The 20,015-nt window shown below is 60.7% G+C and overlaps 1 protein-coding gene across 6 annotated transcripts in view; it reads left to right on the top strand.

Annotated features, from left to right (window-relative positions):
* LOC119091430 (proton channel OtopLc) overlaps nucleotides 1-19,677 on the top strand; it is a gene marked incomplete at its 3' end in the record, with an annotated part of 59,264 nt that extends 39,587 nt beyond the window's left edge. For 5 of the 6 annotated variants that reach the window (XM_037214220.1, XM_037214224.1, XM_037214222.1 and 2 more), the window contains 6 exon segments: nucleotides 12,813-12,927; nucleotides 14,923-15,045; nucleotides 15,615-15,704; nucleotides 16,484-16,664; nucleotides 17,266-17,426; nucleotides 19,512-19,677. In XM_037214220.1, coding sequence (XP_037070115.1) covers nucleotides 12,813-12,927; nucleotides 14,923-15,045; nucleotides 15,615-15,704; nucleotides 16,484-16,664; nucleotides 17,266-17,426; nucleotides 19,512-19,677 — 836 coding nt within the window. 6 annotated transcript variants of the gene reach the window in all.
* Between the last annotated feature and the right edge of the window lie 338 nt (nucleotides 19,678-20,015).

Genomic DNA, 20,015 nt, shown 5'->3' with positions numbered 1-20,015 from the left:
ACTATAATGTGATACTAATGTGATACTAATGTGATACTGATCACCGTACCCGTGAAGTCTTTAAAAGTTGATTTGTTACCCAAGGAAGTTGCGTATAAATCTTCACCGGACTCGACTGCAGTGGCATCTGACCGGGATCACCTCGGACCGTGCCTCGTTCGCATCCTGGCTTTTGAGGACAGTGATGTTCGACCCGTGGACGTGATCCCAAGTTTTAGCCATTCTCGCCCGCGCACCACGCACGTGAAAATCGCACCGGACCGCGCTTCACCGCCTCAGAAATGCGGCCTACGGCGGTCGGCATCGACCGTAACCACCGTCCAGAAAGTCTGTGGACATTTGAGTCGCAGCCGTTACCTATCGCTGTGAGTTATTTGCAGTTCGCACGACGACAGCAATTCAGCCCTAACGCAGCCCCAGCACGTCTGACGCGTATTTGCCGACCATAGCCCCGCTCCCTCGGAAACATTTTCTTATGGATGAAGTGGCCGTGACATCACTGGTGTCCACGGACGCAAGCTCGTTACCAGTGGGGCCTTCCGACTGCGGCCCAAGTGCCGGTCACTCCAGCCCCGCCGTCCGACGGCGGCCGGGTGTCGTCCACTCCAGCCCCGCCGTCCGACGGCGGCCCAAGTGCCGGTCACTCCAGCCCCGCCGTCCGACGGCGGCCGGGTGTCGGCCACTCCAGCCCCGCCTTCCGACGGCGGCCCAAGTGCCGGTCACTCCAGCTCCGCTGTCCGACGGCGGCCCAAGTGCCGGTCACTCCAGCTCCGCTGTCCGACGGCGGCCCAAGTGCCGGTCACTCCAGCTCCGCCGTCCGACGGCGGCCGGGTGTCGTCCACTCCAGCCCCGCCGTCCGACGGCGGCCGGGTGTCGTCCACTCCAGCCCTGCCGTCCAACAGCGGCTGGGTGTGTGGGTCACCCCAGTCCCGCCGTCCGCCGGCGGCCTGGGTGTGGGTCGCTCCTCTGGCGGGCGGCCGGGCCGCTCAATAGTCGGCGCGCCACCGTGCAACAGATATGGCGTGCGTGCGGCGCCGCGCAGCGCCAGTCCGACCGCTCGGCCGCGCTGACGGCGCCGGCGCTACTCCGAACGACCCGCCGCCACGCGTCCGTCGTGACGTCGCTGCTGAACTGGCGAGATAACCGGCTGAGGCTTCGTGGGACCCATCAGCCCCGATGGAGCTGGCAGCACAGCTCCCGTGAGCGTCTTATAGCAGATGGCCTGGGGCAAAACCGCTGACGGAGTAGCGTGTCGTGACGCTGCGCAGAGCGCTCGGACCACTGGTGGTTTTTGTCACGATTTTAATCCGGTGCATGCTCGAAACCTGTCGTATTTCACCGGTAGGAGAAGCATAATATGGCTGCAGCCGTGTAATGCATCAGACAACTCAAGAATACAACGACACGCTGCTAAAATAGGGCTCTTGTGGCGCCAACAGTAACCACCTAGTCAAGCCAAACAACAATGAAAACAGCACAGTCGAAGACAAGGACGCGTCACCGGACACACGCGGGACACATTGGCCGCCCGTCTCCGGCGGACCGTCGGCTGGTGGCTGTGGGTGGCGGCGGCGGCGGCGAGCCGCGAGCCGCGGCCGGTCCCACCGCTCACCCGTCGTCGGCCGCCTCCGGTGCGGCCTCCGCTGCGCCGACGGCGGCCGCGGCGCGCGCCTGCTCCGCCTCCAGCCGTTCCAGGCGCACCGTCAGCTCCGGGTCAAACTCGGCGGCCAGCTCCAGCGCCAGCGTCGCAGCGCGCACCTTCATGCGCGCCACCTCGTCCAGCGTGGCGTCCAGCTGGCGGTTGGTGGCTTCCAGGTCGGAGAGAACACGGCCGAACTGGTGCACGCCGTCCCCACCGCCTTCCGCGCTCGTCATGGTCCGGTGGCGCGGCCCTGCAACACGCCACACTCCTGTCAGGCCATCGTATGCGGCGCACGTGCTGCACGCGACCAGCCGTCGGAGCGGCGCGGTCACCGCCTCCGCTCCTTCGCCCATCAGATTGATCTGGCGGCCTTCATCAGATTGGCCGCGGCCGGCCTGGCCCGGGTCTGGCCGCAGCGGGCCCCACTGGCGTACTCGATCGTCTCTTGCAGCTTTGCGGCTCTGGCGGGCCGTCTGCTCGGTTTTGGCTAACGACAACAGCTGCGCCTGCTCTGTGTTCCTGGGCGCGTGGCCAAGCTGAGGCATCTGCGGTGTTGCAAGCCCTTTGCGAACCAACGCAGCTGCGAACCCCGTGCTCGTGGCCGCCCCAGAAAAAGCCCTGGCGTGGTCACGGGTCGCCGGCAGCCCCGTACGGTCGCCGAGACACTTGTATAGCTGGTTTGCTTGCTGCCTTGCGTTAAAACGGTCGCGAGGGCTTAAATGTTTACATTTTAAGGCAGAATCGGGCTGTTCGATCTTTGGGAACAGGCTAGCCCACCTTAAGACATTGGGCGACAAGACGCACGGCTCGGCCGCAATATGGCGGCCTCAGCCCGCCACCGCCGCCCGGTCGGCGTGCGCTCTCGTGCCGCCGCCGACAGAGCGGCAGCGCAACCCGGGCCGCCCACCCCGACGTACCGTCACTGCGCGGTGCCGCCGGCCGACCTGGAGTCGGCGGCAGCGGCCGGCGGGGCGCGGTCCGGTGGGGCGGCGGCGGGGCTGGTCTGCGTGGCCGCGGCCCGGGCCGGCGGCGGCGGGCTGGTCTGGGCGGCAGCGTGACGCGCGCCGGTCACCGCCGGAGACGTCTGCGCGGCCCGGTCGGCCAGCTCCACCACTAGTCGACGCGGCGTGGCCGGCGGCCAGCCGGCCGGTCGGCGCTCCCGGGTTCCCGCCGCCGCCGGCCGCGCCCGGTCGGGTGACGAGCGCGTCCTAGCGGTGTCTGGCAGTGGCACCACGAACGTGCGGTTCAGTGGGTCGACGGGAGATGGCGCCGCAAATGGCGCGCCCGGCGCCGCCGAAGGTAAGCAGTCATCGTCGCTGCGGCGGCGGGGAGGCGACGCGGCGCCGGGCGGCACGGAGCCGGCGCTTGCGTCACTGATCAGACGCCACTCGTCATCGAACACCCTGCGTCCCGGCAGGCCGCTGCAACGACTCTGGTCGCAAGCCGCGCCGCCATGCGGCACGCTGCGCCGCTCTCCACAGCACGTGTGATTGGCTGCCTCGTTAGCTGAGCGCGTCGGCTTCACGTCTGCTGGCCCTGCGCGTCCTTGGGCTAGGCTGGCATCGAGAACAGGAGCATTGCCAACACCTGAGCAGTGATCTCGGTCCGTCCCCCTCAGTTGCTCAGGGGTGGTGACGCTTTCAACTTCCGAACAGCTTTGCGTGGATATCCCCCCAGGCTCGAGCCAATTCGAAGGATCGCTGACTTCTGGGGAAAACAAGCCAACTCGCCTCCCTGAGCATATGGGCTCCCAGAACCTGGGATCAGAGAGGTGGGGCTGTATGGTCTTATGCGTGTTACACGGCAAGTACAGCAGCTCTTCTACGATACCCTCCAGCGGCTGGCTGACGGGGCGACCACGGGCACCTGGCCGCCGCGCCGTCGGGCCGTCGGCCGGCCGGGGGCGGACCACTGTGGCGATGCTGTCCTCGCCCCGTGCCTGCCACTGGCCGGCACCGTCTGGAGTGCTGGGCTCCGAGCGCACTGTGCTGGGCCGCTCCTCGGGAGCGCTCGGCGTCACCTGACCCATAGTCGTCTGACGTGGCGCGGCCCAACGCGCCGACGAGGACCACCGTTCGGCGGCCGCGAGCGGCGGTGGCGGCACCGGCCGGCAGGTCCGAGCGTCTGCCTCTGCGCCGCCGAGCCCGGCCGCCGCCGTGTACAGCCTGTGGAAGCCGGCCGTGTCCGGGAACGTGTCGGGAAAGAGCGAGCTGCGACCGGTGGCGTCCAGGCTCGACTCAGCTGGCCACGCGTCCGAGCTCGGCGCCGGACTCGCCCGGCGGCGGCGGCCAGCCGGCGGCTCGCGCGCCGCGCCGCCCGCCGTCTGACCCGCCGTCGGCGACTTGGGCGTGGAGGTGATGAGACGACCGGCCGGGCGCCGGGAGTGGCGCACGCCCAGCGGCGTCTCCGGCGCAGGCGTGTCTTCGCCCCGTGAGCCGTACTCCAGCCATGGCGTCGCGCGGTCGTAGCGCGCGTCGCGTGGCGGGTGCGCCAGCCGCCGCGCGAACTGTATGCGATACACGTCCGGGTTGCGGTCCCAACGTTTGCTCATTTGCCTGGTTCTGGTGTCTGTTTTCGGCAGTCCGCAAGCCTGAGCGTGCACATGATGGTGGTTTGGCGCGAAGTCAATTCTGTGTTTGTCCGCCTTTTTGGGTCTATTGTACTTGATCCAGTTCATCTTGGTGCCAAGTCAATTATCGGGCATGAAGTTATTTACTCGATGCATGATGCATACGATACGAGGTACTGGTTAAATGACATCATGCAAGCATTAGGATGAACTTAAATCATGTTCGACACATGCGCGACTCAGTACTCGCTGATGATCGCAGGCACTGCCAGAAAATCCACTTTTCTCGCAATGTATCTTACTTGTTGCTTGAAACTGTCTTTTAACTAGCACCTCCTGAGAGTTAGTTCGGTTAGAAAGGTCAGCTTGCCAGTCCGCTACAACTCATCATGTTGGAAAGACCCCACACTCAAGGCCCGTCTGGTTTTCATCCAGTGCGAATTTTCTCACAGCACAACTCCTTAGGGCAGAGGCACCGCCCGTGATCATTTAAGTGTAAAGAAAGAACTGTTGACAGACGACAGATACCAGCTGAGTCAGACAGTGGCAACTCTACACGCATTCAAGCAAAAATGGCACTTTTCGGTAGGTTCAATCCATTCCGCTTATTACGCACATAAGAAATGCGGGGGAACAACTGGATCTAGAGAAAGTGCGGCTCCTGCCTCGCTGGAATCAATCGTGCTCTCTGCCTTTTCATACTGCACGGTATTCTACTCGCACTCAATTGCACGTTCCTAACAAACCTAACGTTGCTCATCGGAGTGCCACGATAGGCCGTATGGGAGTGCAGTGTCACGATAGGACGCATAGGAGTAGCGTTGTTGATCGGAGTGCCAAGATTAGGCCGTATAGAAGTGCAAACCAACAAACCTTGGGTTATGGTGGTCTCTATATTTTGAGTTCAGACCCCTAAGTTTGACAAGAAATTGGGTTAAGTCCGGGGAGAAACCCGTCTGTTAACGTATTTTGGGGCAGGGTCCAAAAAATGACAATGAAGCAGACACGCACGTTCTTCGTCACGACCCGTCCAGTCGCCTTGAAACCTGCACCAATCCATTCCGTGCGATGAGGCGAGTCTGGGGAGGCAATATCAAGACCTGACCTGAGATCAAACATCCCGAAAACGCAGAAGAAAAATTTGTTACGCAAATGCAGACAATTCATATCTCATAGCCTACCGTACAGATCGCTGTGAAACCTTCAGCACTGGATGCACCATACCTGATTTCCACTTGCAATAAAAAATTAAACTCCAGTGAGGTCAAAAGTCGCAAAATTTCATAAATTCCAAAAGCATTGCTTGCTGACAACCCATAGCTCAGAATCTACCACGTCGATAGCTGCGAAACCTTACCATCCAGTACGCCACTTACCCTGATTCTCCGTTGAAGCTGTATGCATGTTGCCATCTACAATTATGCCTTTTCCTTTTATTTTATTGACAAGCAAGCTTGCAGCTTGGTTAGGCTGGCCTTGTGAGATTTAATTTCTCCTTAGCGAAGGTGTACTGAAAATCACGCGCAGAATCGTGTATGGTGTCGCCGCGATTAGCATAGCCGTGGAGCACGTGATGGTGCGTGGCTGATCAATGTGTGTGGTGTGCGAGTACCGCTTTGCCTTGATTATGTACATGCCTCCTCAGCAGTCTTATGTTGGTTGCTGGCTCCAAATCGTTCGGAAGTTTGCCAATTCGAACTGAGTCTGGGCCGAAACGGACCGGTTTGAGCAGTCTCCTGCTGCGACAGATCAATGACTTCAGAATCCTTCTTGGGGGCATGCTTTCTTCTTGGTGTGTATAGCTTGTCACGGAAGAACAAGTCCCAGAAGCAAACATTCGGAACCTATTGCTCCAAATCATCTCCAAACCTTCACCACTCGATGGTACATTAGCAGTTGCAATGCATGCAATGAAGCCATGCGTTTGTGTTGTGTTTGTAGTACCAAAAGCGCGCGGGTAGTTTTTCGCGGTCGTGCACATTACAGCAACATTTCTGAGGGTTTTGTGCGCATGTGCAAAGACGTCGTCTTCTTTTTTGACGAGTCAAGGCACACCAAGTACACTGTATAAGAGGTATTTAATTCGGCATGTTTGGGACGGTCGTGATCGTCGAATCAAGCATCAATCAAGCAAGCAAGCAAGAACAACACACGCACTGAGCCCCAACCTTCCCGCTGGACCAAAGCAGTGACGTCGTTTCCATAGCTTGTCCCCAAGGCAAATTCTGAGGTCATTGATCTATCGCAGCAGGAGACTGCCCAAACCGGTCCGTTTCGGCCCAAGCTCAGTTCAAATCGGTGAACTTCTGAACGACTTGGAGCCAGCAACCAACAAAAGACGGCTGAGGAGGCATGTACATGGTCACGACAAACCGGTATTCGCACACCACACATTGATCAGCCACGCACCATCACGTGCTCCACGGCCACGGTTCGGTTAATCGCGGCGACACCACAGGCGATTCTGCGCATGATTTTCAGTACAACACCTCCTCTAAGGAGAAATTCAACCTCACAAGGCCAGCCCAACCGAGCTCCACATTTTCTTGGGAATAAACATAAAAGGAAAAGGCATAATTGTGAATAGCACCATACATACAGCTTCAACAGAGACTGGGTAAATGGCGTACTTGATGGTAAGATTTCGCAGCTATCAGCATGGCAGATTCTGAGCTATGGGTTGCCTGAAAGCAATGCTTTTGGAAGTTATGAAATTTTGCGACTATTGACCTCACCTGGGCTCACCCGGTTTTCCATTACAAGCATTACAAGAGGGAATCAGGAAAGCGCATGCAACGGTGAGGTTTCAGTGATCTGTGCAGGAGACTCTGAGATCTGCGGTCTGCATTTTCACGTGGAATTTTCCCTTCACGTTTTCGAAGTGTTCGACCTCATGTCAGGTCTCGATATTGCCTCCCATGACTCACCTCATTGAGCGCAATCAATTGGCGAAGGTTTCAAGACGATCGGACGAGCCGTTTTGGAGGACGTGCATATCTGCTTCATGCGCCGGTTTTTAGACCCTGCCGCATCTTGGTGGTAGGTTGCGTCATTTTGCACTGCTCAGACTCCCCTGCTCCCCCCAACTCGGTTCGCGAAACTGCGCCCCGGGTTTTGTAAAGAACGAAACACTGTCGAAAACCAAGATGTTCCATCTCATTTTTCACCTATGACGGAACCACCGATCTTTATGTAGGGTTTCCAAAAGTGCAAACACAACGTGCTCAGTCGCTGCATGTCTTTCCAGGTTTCACTTTCAAAGATCATGGCAAAGGCTATCTGTGCAATTCGCTTATCAGTGCAAAGACAGGCATTACACCAGACACTTACGATTGTAGCAATGGGTTCAAATATTCCACCTTACTGTACCGATGGGCTCCGAAACACCCACACGCGCCGCCCCTTCCACTCAAAGCCCGCTCCCACTGCTGATTAGAGATGCGCTACGAACGTCTCAATTTTAGCCGCAGTTTTGTTATGGTTATGCATCAAGTGCTTCAAGAAATTGAACGTGAATAGCTCACTAAGAAAAGCGTAATGTCTAAACGCGGGTGAAATGGGATGGTGGAAATCGTTTGATATCGTTTTAAATTAGCATGCGATCTATTAAATTAATGCAATGCACCTTCCACATCCACAACTAATTGTCGCACCAGCGGGGGTGCGACACCTAGACATAGCCGGCGTTGCCGTCCTCGAGAGAGTCGAAAGGATGGGAATTGAAATACATAAACCCTGTGAACCCTGTGACCTTTTTTCATGGCACCGTCCTATCTCAGAAACATTCCTTGACTATCTCGGAACCGCTCGACTTCTCGGCGACGTAGGGGATGTCGTGGGTCAACTGACGCCCCCTGGCCCATATTGATTTGGGGGTCTCGGAGCTCCAAATCGAACTCTATCTCGCTTCTTTTTCTCGTCAAGTAGTCTTTAAAACCCCTGCAGTTATTCGGTGCACACACCCCTCCATGCCGTGCAAAGCTGAGGTCCGTGGATGCAGTTCTCAACGCAGCCTTCTCTGAACCTCACGCGTTTGCAGGCGATTGCGTCATACTCATGGCCACCAGCCAGCCGGAATTCACTACCTAGATGTCGCGCGCTTTGCAGTCCGCTCTAACCGGTCGGGCCTGCGAGAAGCCCGGCCGGACCTGACCGGTTTCGAGTAAGCAGTTTCCGCAGCTCTGCTGGAAGCCGCCGTTTTGCAATAACCGACCGGAAAGATGCGCAGGCGCGGTTCACGAAAGGAAAGGGGGGGGGGGGCAGGGGAGTCGGGATTCGACGGACGGCCCAGACAGTTGGAGGTAGGCGTGCGCAGCCGTCTACTGATCGCGGCCTTGGCCAGGCGTCAGGCGCCCACCCTGCCCACCGGCGCTGGGACCGTGCCTGGCGCCGGTGATTTGGCGTCCGGCGGCCGCCGTGCAGTGGCGGCGCGGCGCAGGGCAGCGATGGAGCTGCCGGACCTGGGCCCACGCGGGCCGCAGCTGGACCAGATAGCCGAACGGCTGCTGCTCAAGTGTGGTGCGCACGCTGACCTGGTCCTCGACTGCGTGCTGACCAGCACACACCGATTTCACCCGGCGGTAAAGCTGGCCGAGGCGCTGACCTCGGAGCACAGCCAAACGTGTCAGGCGCTGGAGGACGTGCCGCTGCAGTGGACGCTGCAGGAGGAGCTGGCTGAGTGCGTGTGCTCGCCGCTCGGCCACCTCTCCATCCGCGGCGCCTGCATGTCCGGCAGTCAGGTGGAGGGCTTCGGCGACGTGGAGATGGTGGTGCGACTGGAGTCGGATCACGACACCATGTGTGAGCTGGGGCCCGTGCACTGGGAGACGAACGGCGACGGTCCCGTGGGGGCGGCGCGACTCCGCGTCGCGCCCACCGAGAACGCCGGCTTCGTGCGGCTGCTGCAGGTGCGCCGGCCCGACTGCGCGCACGCGGAGCCGCGCGTGTTCTCAGCCGAGAGCGTGCGCCGCTTCATGTGCGACCTGATGCGCGTGCGGCTGGGCCCGGGCGCGGAGATGGCGGCCACCGGGCCTTCCGCCGCCGTGGCCGGACCACTGCACCAGTACCCGCCCACCAAGGACGACAACGACATGGTCCCCTGCCTGCGCGCGCCCTGGTGGCCCTCGGACGAGTTCGTGGCGCGGGCCAAGGCGCGTGACTGGCCGCCGGCGGCGGCGCGCGACGACATCTGCCAATTCGGCGTGCATCTGGTGCCAACCGGCTGCAAGGGCAGCGCCACACAGCTCGAGGAGTGGCGGCTGTCGTTCTCGCGGGCTGAGGTGGTGGCCGCATGGCACTTGACTGAGGTGCAACGATGCACCCTGCTCGCCCTCAAGGGGTGCAAGACCGGCCTGGGTTCACGGGGGAAGGCGGTGAAGTCCTACTTTCTGAAGACGTCGCTGCTGTGGCTGGTGCAGGAGACGCCAACCGTCCAGTGGCGCAGCGTCACGCGATGCGCACGCCGCGTCCTGGACCACCTGGGCGCTGCGGTCACAACTCGCCGCCTGCCCAGCTTCTTCTGGACCGAGATCAACCTGCTGCGGCTCTTGACGCCGGACGAGCTGGACGCGATGAGGGCGACGATTGATATGATGCGGCAGAACATGACGCGACTCCTCATGCGCGCGTGCACCGAGTTACACATGCGCCTGCTGCGCCACGTGCTCCAGTGCCCTGGCGTCCCGCCCACGGAGCGCCAGCTCCGCATCAGCCTGGCGCGCGCGCTCATCGCGGAGGGTGTGAGCGGCGCCATCAACTGCCACGTGATGTCGTTCGTGCGTCTCCTGCTGCACGAGCGGATCCCGCGGCTGCTGCGCGCCTCGGGCGCCGCCGAGCTGCTGCTGATGCACCGGCACGTGATGGCGGCCATGCACCCGCCGGTGCACCTGTTTCGCGCGATGCTCGTGGCGCCGGACGACGCCGTGCAGTGGGCGGCCCTGGAGCCGCGCGGCGACGGCACCTTCTTCTGGGACCCGGTGCCGCTGCTGGCGCTGCTCTCTGCCGGCGACGGTCAGCTCGTTCTGCAGGACACGCCGGCCGTGGTCGCCTGGGTGGACGAGCAGCGCGCGCGGCCGCCAGCCGAGCGGCCGGCCGGACTGCCCGACGACGCGCGCAGTCCGCGCGGGCTCGCGCAGCTGATGCTTAACACGCCGCTGCTGGTGAGAGCCATCGCCGAGAGTGTGCCCGGCTGGCTCGGCCGCATGCAGCGCCTGGATGCCGAGAACCAAGGTCGGCTGAGACCGCACGGAGTGCGCCACGCGCCGCCTTTCGACGCGGCCCGACAGGTGGCGCTGGAGAACTACTCGTGCGACCTGGTCGGCCTGCTCGAGCACTGCCTGGGCTGGGCTGGGCCGGCGGCGCGGGACGCAGCCTGCCGGTGGCGAAAACACATGCGGTGGTACTGGGCTGATGCCGGCGCGCGGATATGCTACGAGAGCTTGTCGCACCACCCTGATCGACTCCTGGCAGCTGCGGCCCTTCGGGGGCGTGCGCGCGAGCTGAGCAGGACGCTTTGAACCGCGCTCCGTGGCTGCCCCGTTCCCCGTCCGTGGCAGGATGTCCCCAGCGGGTACTTTGTGACGGTGGAATGGTGCTTGCAGCAAGTTTGAATGGTATCGCCTGTACCGTAGAAGCGACTCCTGGCGTGTTGCTTCCCGCGATCGATTCGCTTTCGGTCTTGTGTTGGCACGGCTCTTCAGAATGCTAGTGACAGGTTCAGTTGGACTTAGACAAAGGCGGCCATTCAATGGCATTTGGGACAGGCCTGCGCCCACGAATGCATCACTTAACAAAGACGATATCTTCCATCCGATGAATACAAGCTCAGGTTAATTGCTAGCTGGATTCAATGTGGCTTTTGAAGCCCCATCGTTCAGTGACTTCCAATCAACAGCTTCGCGGTGAATACCTCTGGCCTTCTAGGCGCCTCTTGATGGGAGCAGGCCAACAGCTCGCATCGTTGTGACGGCTGTCTGTCGCAGATGCCGTGCTGTCGGCTGCGACAGGCGCCCTGCCGTTGGCCACACATGCCTTATATCCAGCGGCTCCAGATGCTGTGCGGCCGGCGGCCACAGGTGCCGTGCACCCGGCTGCCGCAGAAGTCGTGGTGCCTTCGGCGGGGTCGGTCGCGCCCCGTCAGACATCCGTTAACCTTCGTGTGGATAATTGCCACCGCGCGGACGGCTAGCAGGAGTCGGGTCGTACGGACGTAGTATCGATCGCAGCCGACCGGGCCCACTTCCGTGAATAATTAAATGCAAACGTTAGACCGTCGCTGTCCGCGGCTGGCCAGGCCGCCTCTGCAGCTTTACGAGGCCGCTGCGGATATCGGCCAGGCCAAATTGACAGCGCCAGGGTGATCGCCGTCGGTCGCCGGTGCGCGCAGTCGGCGCCGAGGCAAGACCAGCGTCGACGCCGGAGCGTGGGCGAGCGCCGAACGTCGCGGTCGGCCGGGTGAGACCGGAGCACCGCATGCGTTACTGATGGCGCCGCCGCTGTGGCCCCGCCGCTCGGGCTCCGCCGCCCGGGCGCTGGGCCGCTGTCCTGGGCCGACGCCGCCCGCCAGACAGCGGCGGCGGCGGCGCATACCTGCGCGCCGCGCTCTGCAACACGGCGGGTCGTCGACCGCCGGTGCCCCCGATCGATGCGACGAGAGACGTCCGGTCCGCGTCTGCAGACTGGCAACGGCCGGCCGGCCCAGCGCTCACGCGCTCAGTCACGTCCACTGGCCACCTGTTGACCGCGCCGGCCTGTCACCAGCAGGCCGGCCCCGGAGCGTGCGGCTCACACGCAGATGCGGACCGATGGAATGCGCAAGCCTCGGTGTCACGCGATGGAACGCGGAAATGTCCGGATTCGGCGCGCCGGTTTCAACGACATTCTGCGCTGATGCTACTTTGCAGAGCGCTGCAGTCTTACGAGTTATGCATCCGTTTTAGGGGACGATTTGTGTGGGAAATAATGTCTCTGGATTGAATGATGGCTAGCGGCGAACATTTCCTTTGTGGCTGTGAACATAAACGCAGCGTCCCACGTGTCGTCAAGAATGCCGTAACTGTTGAATATCAATTTGGAACGGCGGTTGCAACATAAAACAACGAAAAGAGGAAATTCTGAATGTCATGCCGACCAGCACTTTTCACGCATAGAAAGGGGCATTTATTGCCAGCACCGTGGGATGAGGAGGGAGGCGAGGGGCGGGGAGAGGGGCTCATTAGATCGGCCGGTGTTGATTTGCAGGGAGCTCGATGAGTTTACCCGTTTCGAAAAGGCGCAACTAAGTTGAGCTGAAAGCAAGTAGCCACGAGCTTGGACGCACATTGCCATGGGACGAGCGGGGCAGCTTTCCTGCTAGCTCGCTTGCATTTCACAGCTTAAGTGAAAGTGTATTGGTTTAGCATCACAAGTATTATTTTGCGTTTTTATTTTGGCTATACCTGTACCATGCTCCGACATATAGCTATATTCCTTCGACTTGGTTAGCCATAATTAAGGGTGATAGTGCTCTTCCAGTGTGCTCTAACAAATGCTTACGTCATTATCACTGCGGTCAGACCGCATTCTATGGGTACAATTTAACCGGGCGTTTCTCTGTGTTTTCAGGACAGCGTGCTTTCGGATTTTGTCGTTAGTGTACGCAAAGCTTCTGGTAGTGGTATGCATCGCCTTTCTCATCTCCGAGATCATCACAGACAGTGTGCCTCTCTACTTCTACGAGGTATGTGGACACGGACTGTTGTGCTCTCAAAATAGATATGGGCTCAACGTGATGCATACGAGTGCTAATTTCATTTGCGCGGTGATATTTAAAGCAGGCACGATCAACACCGGACGCTTTCACAAGCACAACGAAGCAGGCATAGTTTACTCGCGTTTACGTTCCGCTGCGGCCCCTTCATCGCAACTTGTCCGGAAGTGAGCAGCCAACGGCGGCCAGCAAATCGTTCGGGTTATTCGACGCCGGTGCGCCGTCGCCTAGGGCGTGCCCTGGCCAGGCGTGCCACGCTCCGACAGCAAGTCTTCCCTGCAAACGCCTAACGGTTTAGCGACGAGCGGTGCACCTAAATCGTCCTGGCCACAAAAGGTAGCGCCTGTCGGCCGGGGCAGATCGTTGCAGATCGTTTCCGAATGCAAGCGAGCGCGAGCGCTCTGCCGGCGGCGGAAGTGTACGATATTCCGGCGCTGGCTGGTCCGTATCGCGTTCAGATCCGCCGGCTGGCCGCACCGAGCGCCGCGCACTCCCGCCGGCTGACCAGCACCGAGCGCCGCGCACTCCCACCGGCTGACCGCTCCGAGCGTCGCACACTCCCACCGGCCGGCCGCACCGAGCGCCGCGCACTCCCGCCGGCTGGCCAGTACCGAGCGCCGCGCACTCCCGCCGGCGGACCGCACCGAGCGTCGCACACTCCCACCGGCCGGCCGCACCGAGCGTCGCACACTCCCGCCAGCCGGCCGCACCGAGCGTCGCACACTCCCGCCGGCTGGCCACACCGAGCGTCGCACACTCCCGCCGGCTGACCACACCGAGCGTCGCACACTCCCGCCGGCCGGCCACACCGAGCGCCGCAAACTCCCGCCGGTTGACCGCACCGAGCGCCGCACACTCCCGCCGGCTGGCCACACCGAGCGCCGCACATTCCCGCCGGTTGACCGCACCGAGCGCCGCACACTCCCGCCAGCCGGCTGCACCGAGCGCCGCACTCCCGCCAGCCGTCTGCGGCGACGCGGGTCCCGACCCGGGGCTCCGCACCAGCGCCACCCGGGTGTCCCGACCTCCGCCCCGCCCGGCGTCCCTACCGCCGCGCCGCCGCGCTGGGGCCGCGTGCTGGGCGCTTCCGTAGGTTCGCGGGAGCGTTTATGGCGCTCGTGGCGCCAATGGCCGACTGACCGACTGTTGGCCTGGCTCTGGGAGGTGTGGCAGGTCACGTCACCCTGCATCGACCCTAGGGAGGGGAGCAACAGGTGACGCCGTTGGTGGCGACAACTGGTGGCGACCCTGCCAGCTCCATGTTTCAGATCAGTACCTGTCGCAGTGTTAGCGGGTCAGCGTGTGCAGCGGTTGGCCATTTTTCGCACGCCTTGCGTTACGCGGATCGGTCTCTCGCGCTTGGTAGACACCTGCCACCTGGCGGACAGGGTCTGCTCCACCATCAGCTCAACAGCTCGCCAGCTCCCCCTCCCGGTACCGTGCACGATACAGACCGCCTTTGCACATCCGGCGCGCCGCGGCACCCCCTGGTGGTTCCGGCGGCGGCGGCGGCGGAGAGCGCCTCTTTGTCGTGGGTGCAGTGCTGGCCGGAAGCGGCGGGACTTAAAACGGGTGACGGGGAGTACAGCGGCACCACGTGCAGCGGTGATGACACAGGGCTCGGCGAGCAGCGACCTCGCGCGACAGTTGCGAAGTGCGCACGCTCTGCTCCGTCCGTCGATGCATCCAAATGTGCCGTCCGCTGGGTCGAATCGATATGTGTTTGATCGCAAGTCGGGGCGACTAGTGATATGCTGCAGCGAGCTGGGATCACGCATTACGTTTGCAAGCGACTAACGTGTGATTTAGCCGATTGCTATTCAGAAAGTGCCTGTATCATGACGTGAAATATTGGATCTTTGGAATCATGTGCGCTCATCTAAGCAATCGTGGAGTCACTCTGTTAGCCAATGTCTTATGACCGCACTCGTGCGTGACGATGTAGCTCTTTGTTGTCCGCTGCAGGCGTTCTTTACTTACCTCTACGGCGTCAGCATCCTGTTCCTGCTGTACGTCTTCATCTATCTGCTACACGAGAGTAGCACCAAGGTCGGCAAGAAGAAGGACACCTCGGGATGTTGTGGAAAGGTAAGCGAGTGGCTCTTGACAATAGTCACTCGTTCGTGCGACCCTGCACTTGTCTTGGATGTCTTCGGCGTAGATCGCTTTGTGTGCACGTATACCGCTGATGTGGGTGGTAGCTAGTGCTTTTGGCTTTTTCTATTATTTCGAGAGCGTTGTGAGTGATAAATGAGCATTCTGATGATGCAGCCTTTTATTTTTTTTCCTTTTCCATTGTCGTGTTTTGAGAAAAAGAAGTTTTATGGAAAGCGCTGAATCGGCCGTTAGGTTCCCGTTGAGCCGTAGTTTATTTCTGCTGACATTTGTCCCATCTTTGATGTCAGTCAGCTTTCCTGGAGCAGGCTTGAGCTTGAGCTCTTGGGCCGGTCGTGCCGACAATCATTAGTGGGTGCTTTGCTTGCGCGAAGACGCCGAGGAAGCTTAGCACGTTGGGAGACGCCAGCTTTCGCTGACTGATGCCTGCCAGTGAGACTTGGATGGAAAGGCCATGTTTCGTTTCACCCAGAGTCGCCTCCCCACACACACCCCTACCCACGAGGCCGGCCGACATGACGGGCCGCGCGCGCCTGCCGCAGGGCTGCTCGTGCTGTCCGCGGTTGGGCCGCCGCCGGCCGCACTCCGGCTTTTATGAGGTTAACGACGGCGCTGGCCCGTCCTCCGACAAGGTACTCGGCCTCCGCTGGCTCCCCCACTGACCGCTCACAGCCCACTAACGTCTGCGATGCGATCCGCACGGACGGCTAGGCTTCGGCTCGCCTGATCCCCTGCCCTTGGTGGTGGTCTGTGACGTGTGGCTGTTTTTTGTGATGGGATTCGGTGATGGTCTCCGACCTTTGGAGAGCTGGTGTGGGATGGGGAGAGACTGCCGCTGACGCACTTCTGGTGAGGAGGCCAACCTTCAGGTATGATGGCAGCTGTTCATTGGACCTCTGCACAACCGCTACTCAGTCGACTTACTGTGAAGCTTATTAACTTTTTGCTTGAACAAAGACAATTGTATGACAGTGCTGTCAGTTCTGGCCACATACATGCGCAATTGCTAGTTTTTCCGACCGAACACCGCGCGAAGTGAACGATTTCAATTCCCAACGGAACAGTTACATCTTCGAATGTAACTTAATTCATCCGAAGTATATGCTCAAAGGCGCATGCATGTATTGAATGCGGCGGTCCTCAGAACGGCTCCCACAAACCATCTCTATTTTCGACGCTCTCCCGGATGAGGTTAAACGAGGTCTTCTCTGATACCATCAATGGCTCGGCGACAAAATGAAGCTGGCTGGCGCCTCAGCAGTGAGTGGCTCGGAAGCCCGCGCTGACGCCAATAGCCGGCTCGTCTCAGTGGAGCTGAACAAGCTTTGTCGGCGGCCGGCCGCCGATCCGGGATATTGACGCCGCCAGCGGGTAGCCGGCAGGCGGCCTCACTCGCGCCTGGCGTTTGCAGAAAGCCAAGCCACCTGCCGACGTGAACCTGAACGACGGCGGCGGCGGCGGCGGTGGCGGCGGCGGCGGCGGCGGTGGGGGCTCGCCGGAACGGCTGACCCGCGAGAGCCGCCCCTACAAGACCAAGACGAGCGACAATGACCATAGCCACGGCGGCTTCTTCCTCCGCATCGGCGCCATCGGTCAGTAGATGCTCACACGGTGGGTCAGATCGCACATCGCACGGGCCGACGGCCCCCCCTGTGTGTTCCCTGTGGATCCGTGGAGCTGCGTGGGCCAGTGGTTCTGGCTGTGGCGGATTTTATACGGGCTCACGGTAGACGAAGCAAAGGATGGGGGTCGCTGATGGGGTGTATCTCACTGCCTGCTGGGTCGCATTGTAAGCAGTGAGGTGGCTCTCCAAGCACCACATCGTGGGATAATGGCCTTGGGCTAGTAGGCAGGACTCTGTGTTGCACAACCGAACAATGTGTCTTTGGATCTGTTCATGACTGGGTGTGGGCCAGTGGACCAGACTGCACTAAAGGATGGGTCACCGGGCCAGGTCGGAACATGGGGTGGGCCAGTGGACCTGGCCGAACCATTAGGCCGATCAGTGGGCCAAGCTGGCCCATTGGATGAGTTCACATGTGGTAATCAGCTCCCACCATTGGCCTCTGAGCTTATGTCTAGAGGAGCTGGACGCTCTGTGCTCCGTCCCCACCCGTCGCCGCGCTCACGCCTCGCCGCACCGCACCGCCAGACGCTGCTCGTCTGGTTGTTATCATCGCCTTTGTTCTGCAGCTTTCGGCCTGGGCACGATGGTGTACAACGGCTTGGAGCTGGGCTCGTTCTTCGAGATCCCGCAGGACTCGGACTGCTGGCAGATCTTGATGGCCGTCAACCCGTGTCTTCAGGCCGCCTTCACATTTATGCAGATGTACTTCATCTTCATGAACTCCAGGGTGAGCACCGCGCGCGTCACGGCGGTGGCCTCTCCAGCGGGAGTCCAGCACTCCCGGTGCTTGATAGGAGAGTTTCCTGGCGATGGGGGAAGTCTTTGATGGCCTCCCAGGCTGGGGGTCATGGGACTATTAGTCTCCCATAGTTAGTGAACCGCGACAGCGACTTTGCTGGCGTCGGTGCTCTGTCCCTGCGTGCGGCTGCGCTGGTCGCTCATCACAGGCTCGCGGTGTGAGGCACCGAGCGTCCACTCCCACACCTCGCGGTGTGAGGTACCGAGCGTCCACTCCCACACCTCGCGGTGTGATGTACCGAGCGTCCACTCCCACACCTCGCGATGTGAGGCACCGAGCGTCCACTCCCACACCCCGCGGTGTGAGGCACCGAGCGTCCACTCCCACACCTCGCGGTGTGAGGTACCGAGCGTCCACTCCCACGCCTCGCGGTGTGATGTATCGAGCGTCCACTCCCACACCCCGCGATGTGAGGTACCGAGCGTCCACTCCCACACCTCGCGGTTTGAGGCACCGAGCGTCCACTCCCACACCTCGCGGTGTGAGGCACCGAGCGTCCACTCCCAAACCCCGCGGTGTGAGGCACCGAGCGTCCACTCCCACACCTCGCGGTGTGAGGTACCGAGCGTCCACTCCCAAACCCCGCGATGTGAGGTATCGAGCGTCCACTCCCACACCTCGCGGTGTGAGGCACCGAGCGTTCACTCCCACACCCCGCGGTGTGAGGCACCGAGCGTCCACTCCCACACCTCGCGGTGTGAGGTACCGAGCGTCCACTCCCACACCTCGCGATGTGAGGTACCGAGCGTCCACTCCCACACCTCGCGGTGTGAGGTATCGAGCGTCCACTCCCACACCTCACGGTGTGAGGCACCGAGCGTCCACTCCCACACCCCGCGATGTGAGGTATCGAGCGTCCACTCCCACACCTCGCGGTGTGAGGCACCGAGCGTCCACTCCCACACCTCGCGGTGTCGGGTACCGAGCGTCCACTCCCACACCTCGCGGTGTGAGGTATCGAGCGTCCACTCCCACACCGTCAGCTTCAGCCTTTAGTTTCGATGCTTCGAGTGGGAGTGCGTGCGTGGCATCGTAACTGTCAGAGACACACAGGCGGCAGCACGCGGTGCGCCGGCGCCAGTGTCCGCGCCCGCCGCGCGGCTCACTAGCTATGTGGTCGCGCGTCGCCCGCCCATGCCACCACGTGTGCTGCTGCCGGGCCGGCGCGCGGTGGGGTGGCGGTGAACGCTGATCAGCCACCCGTCCACGGGGGGAGGGGTCTGGGGAGGTCTGCGTGCGCTCAGGTCACAGATGAGCGGTTGACACCCCTCTCCCGTGGTCAGCCGTAATCGCATCAGAGGGAGGGGAGGCGGCCCGCGCGCCACAGGATAGACGCCAACCTGGGCTATGATGATAATAAGGGTAGTTTTGTGCGGAAAGCAGGGAGGTGTTAGCTGCATTTGTCGATGCGTGCGCAAGCTGTTTGTGTGCTATATTACTTACCATGCTGTGTTAGGTTTGCGATCTGGATTACATAGCAAAAGGACAAATGAATGTATTAACTGAAGGCGAAAGCCGAAATGCACTCTTGTGTACGCCTTTCATTAAATTAGAATGGCGAGTTTCATTAAATGCGTTCAGTGATTGCGCGAACATCTGTGGTTTTCAATAAAGTTCAGCTGGAAAAGGTATAAAATATCAAATCTATTTTTAATATGTCTCTTTCTCGATATCAGCATATTTCGTAATTGCGTGCTGTTTGCGAGCAGTGAGGTTGCCGTTCCTCCGCGTCCCAAGAGCTCGGGGTTAACCGGACAAGAGTCACGGTGTTAGGCGTCATCTGGGCGCCAGCATCATCCACCCAGCCAGAGCACGTCGGAAATTCCCGACACTGGGTCTCATCCGCGTTTTGTGCGGCCTTTCTCTATCCCGGGTGTGCCACAGTCCTTCGTTCTGACCCGGACATGATGTAGCCCTATCCGGCTCTGACTCTTGACTGATTTGATTGCACCACTGCTTCTCCCTCTGTGTCCCTAGCGCAGCCCGCGCGCTAACCCGCCCCGGCCGTTGCAGCTGAACATCCACAAGTTTAAGGTGGTGGCGCGCTGCGGCCTGATGCACGTGGTGGCGACGAACATCTGCGTGTGGATCCGCACGCTGGTGCGCGAGAGCCTGCGCGTCTACACCGACCACAGCCGGGCCACCGGTGGCCAGCGGACCGAAGACTTCCTGATCCTAGGTCAGTGGGCCGGCGGTCCGCGTCCGAGGCTGCCACGCTCGATGAATCACAACTCTCATAGCCTTCACAACTCCGCAATGAGTCACAACTCTCACTCACAACTCCGCCCGGTGCCGCCCGCTGGCCGACCAAACGGGCTTCGATTGACGTCCCACTGGGTCACTGCTCTGGAGGGCGTGGTCTCTGGGTGAAGTCCTTGCCTATAGTGTTGATGAACCCTCCACTCCACTCCCGCCGCTCCCCCTACCCTTTGTCGACGAGAGATGTGCCGATGGTGTCGTTTGTCGTCGTTTGGTCGTAGCTCACTGAAGCATTGCCCGAGTTAAAATGCCGGGCGT

Source organism: Pollicipes pollicipes, unplaced genomic scaffold (genome assembly GCF_011947565.3).
Source record: "Pollicipes pollicipes isolate AB1234 unplaced genomic scaffold, Ppol_2.1 Scaffold_3447;HRSCAF=4054_pilon_pilon_pilon, whole genome shotgun sequence".
NCBI lineage: Eukaryota > Metazoa > Arthropoda > Thecostraca > Pollicipedomorpha > Pollicipedidae > Pollicipes > Pollicipes pollicipes.
The sequence above is the reverse complement of the archived record's forward strand: the minus strand, read 5'-3'. Positions and strand labels throughout refer to the sequence as shown.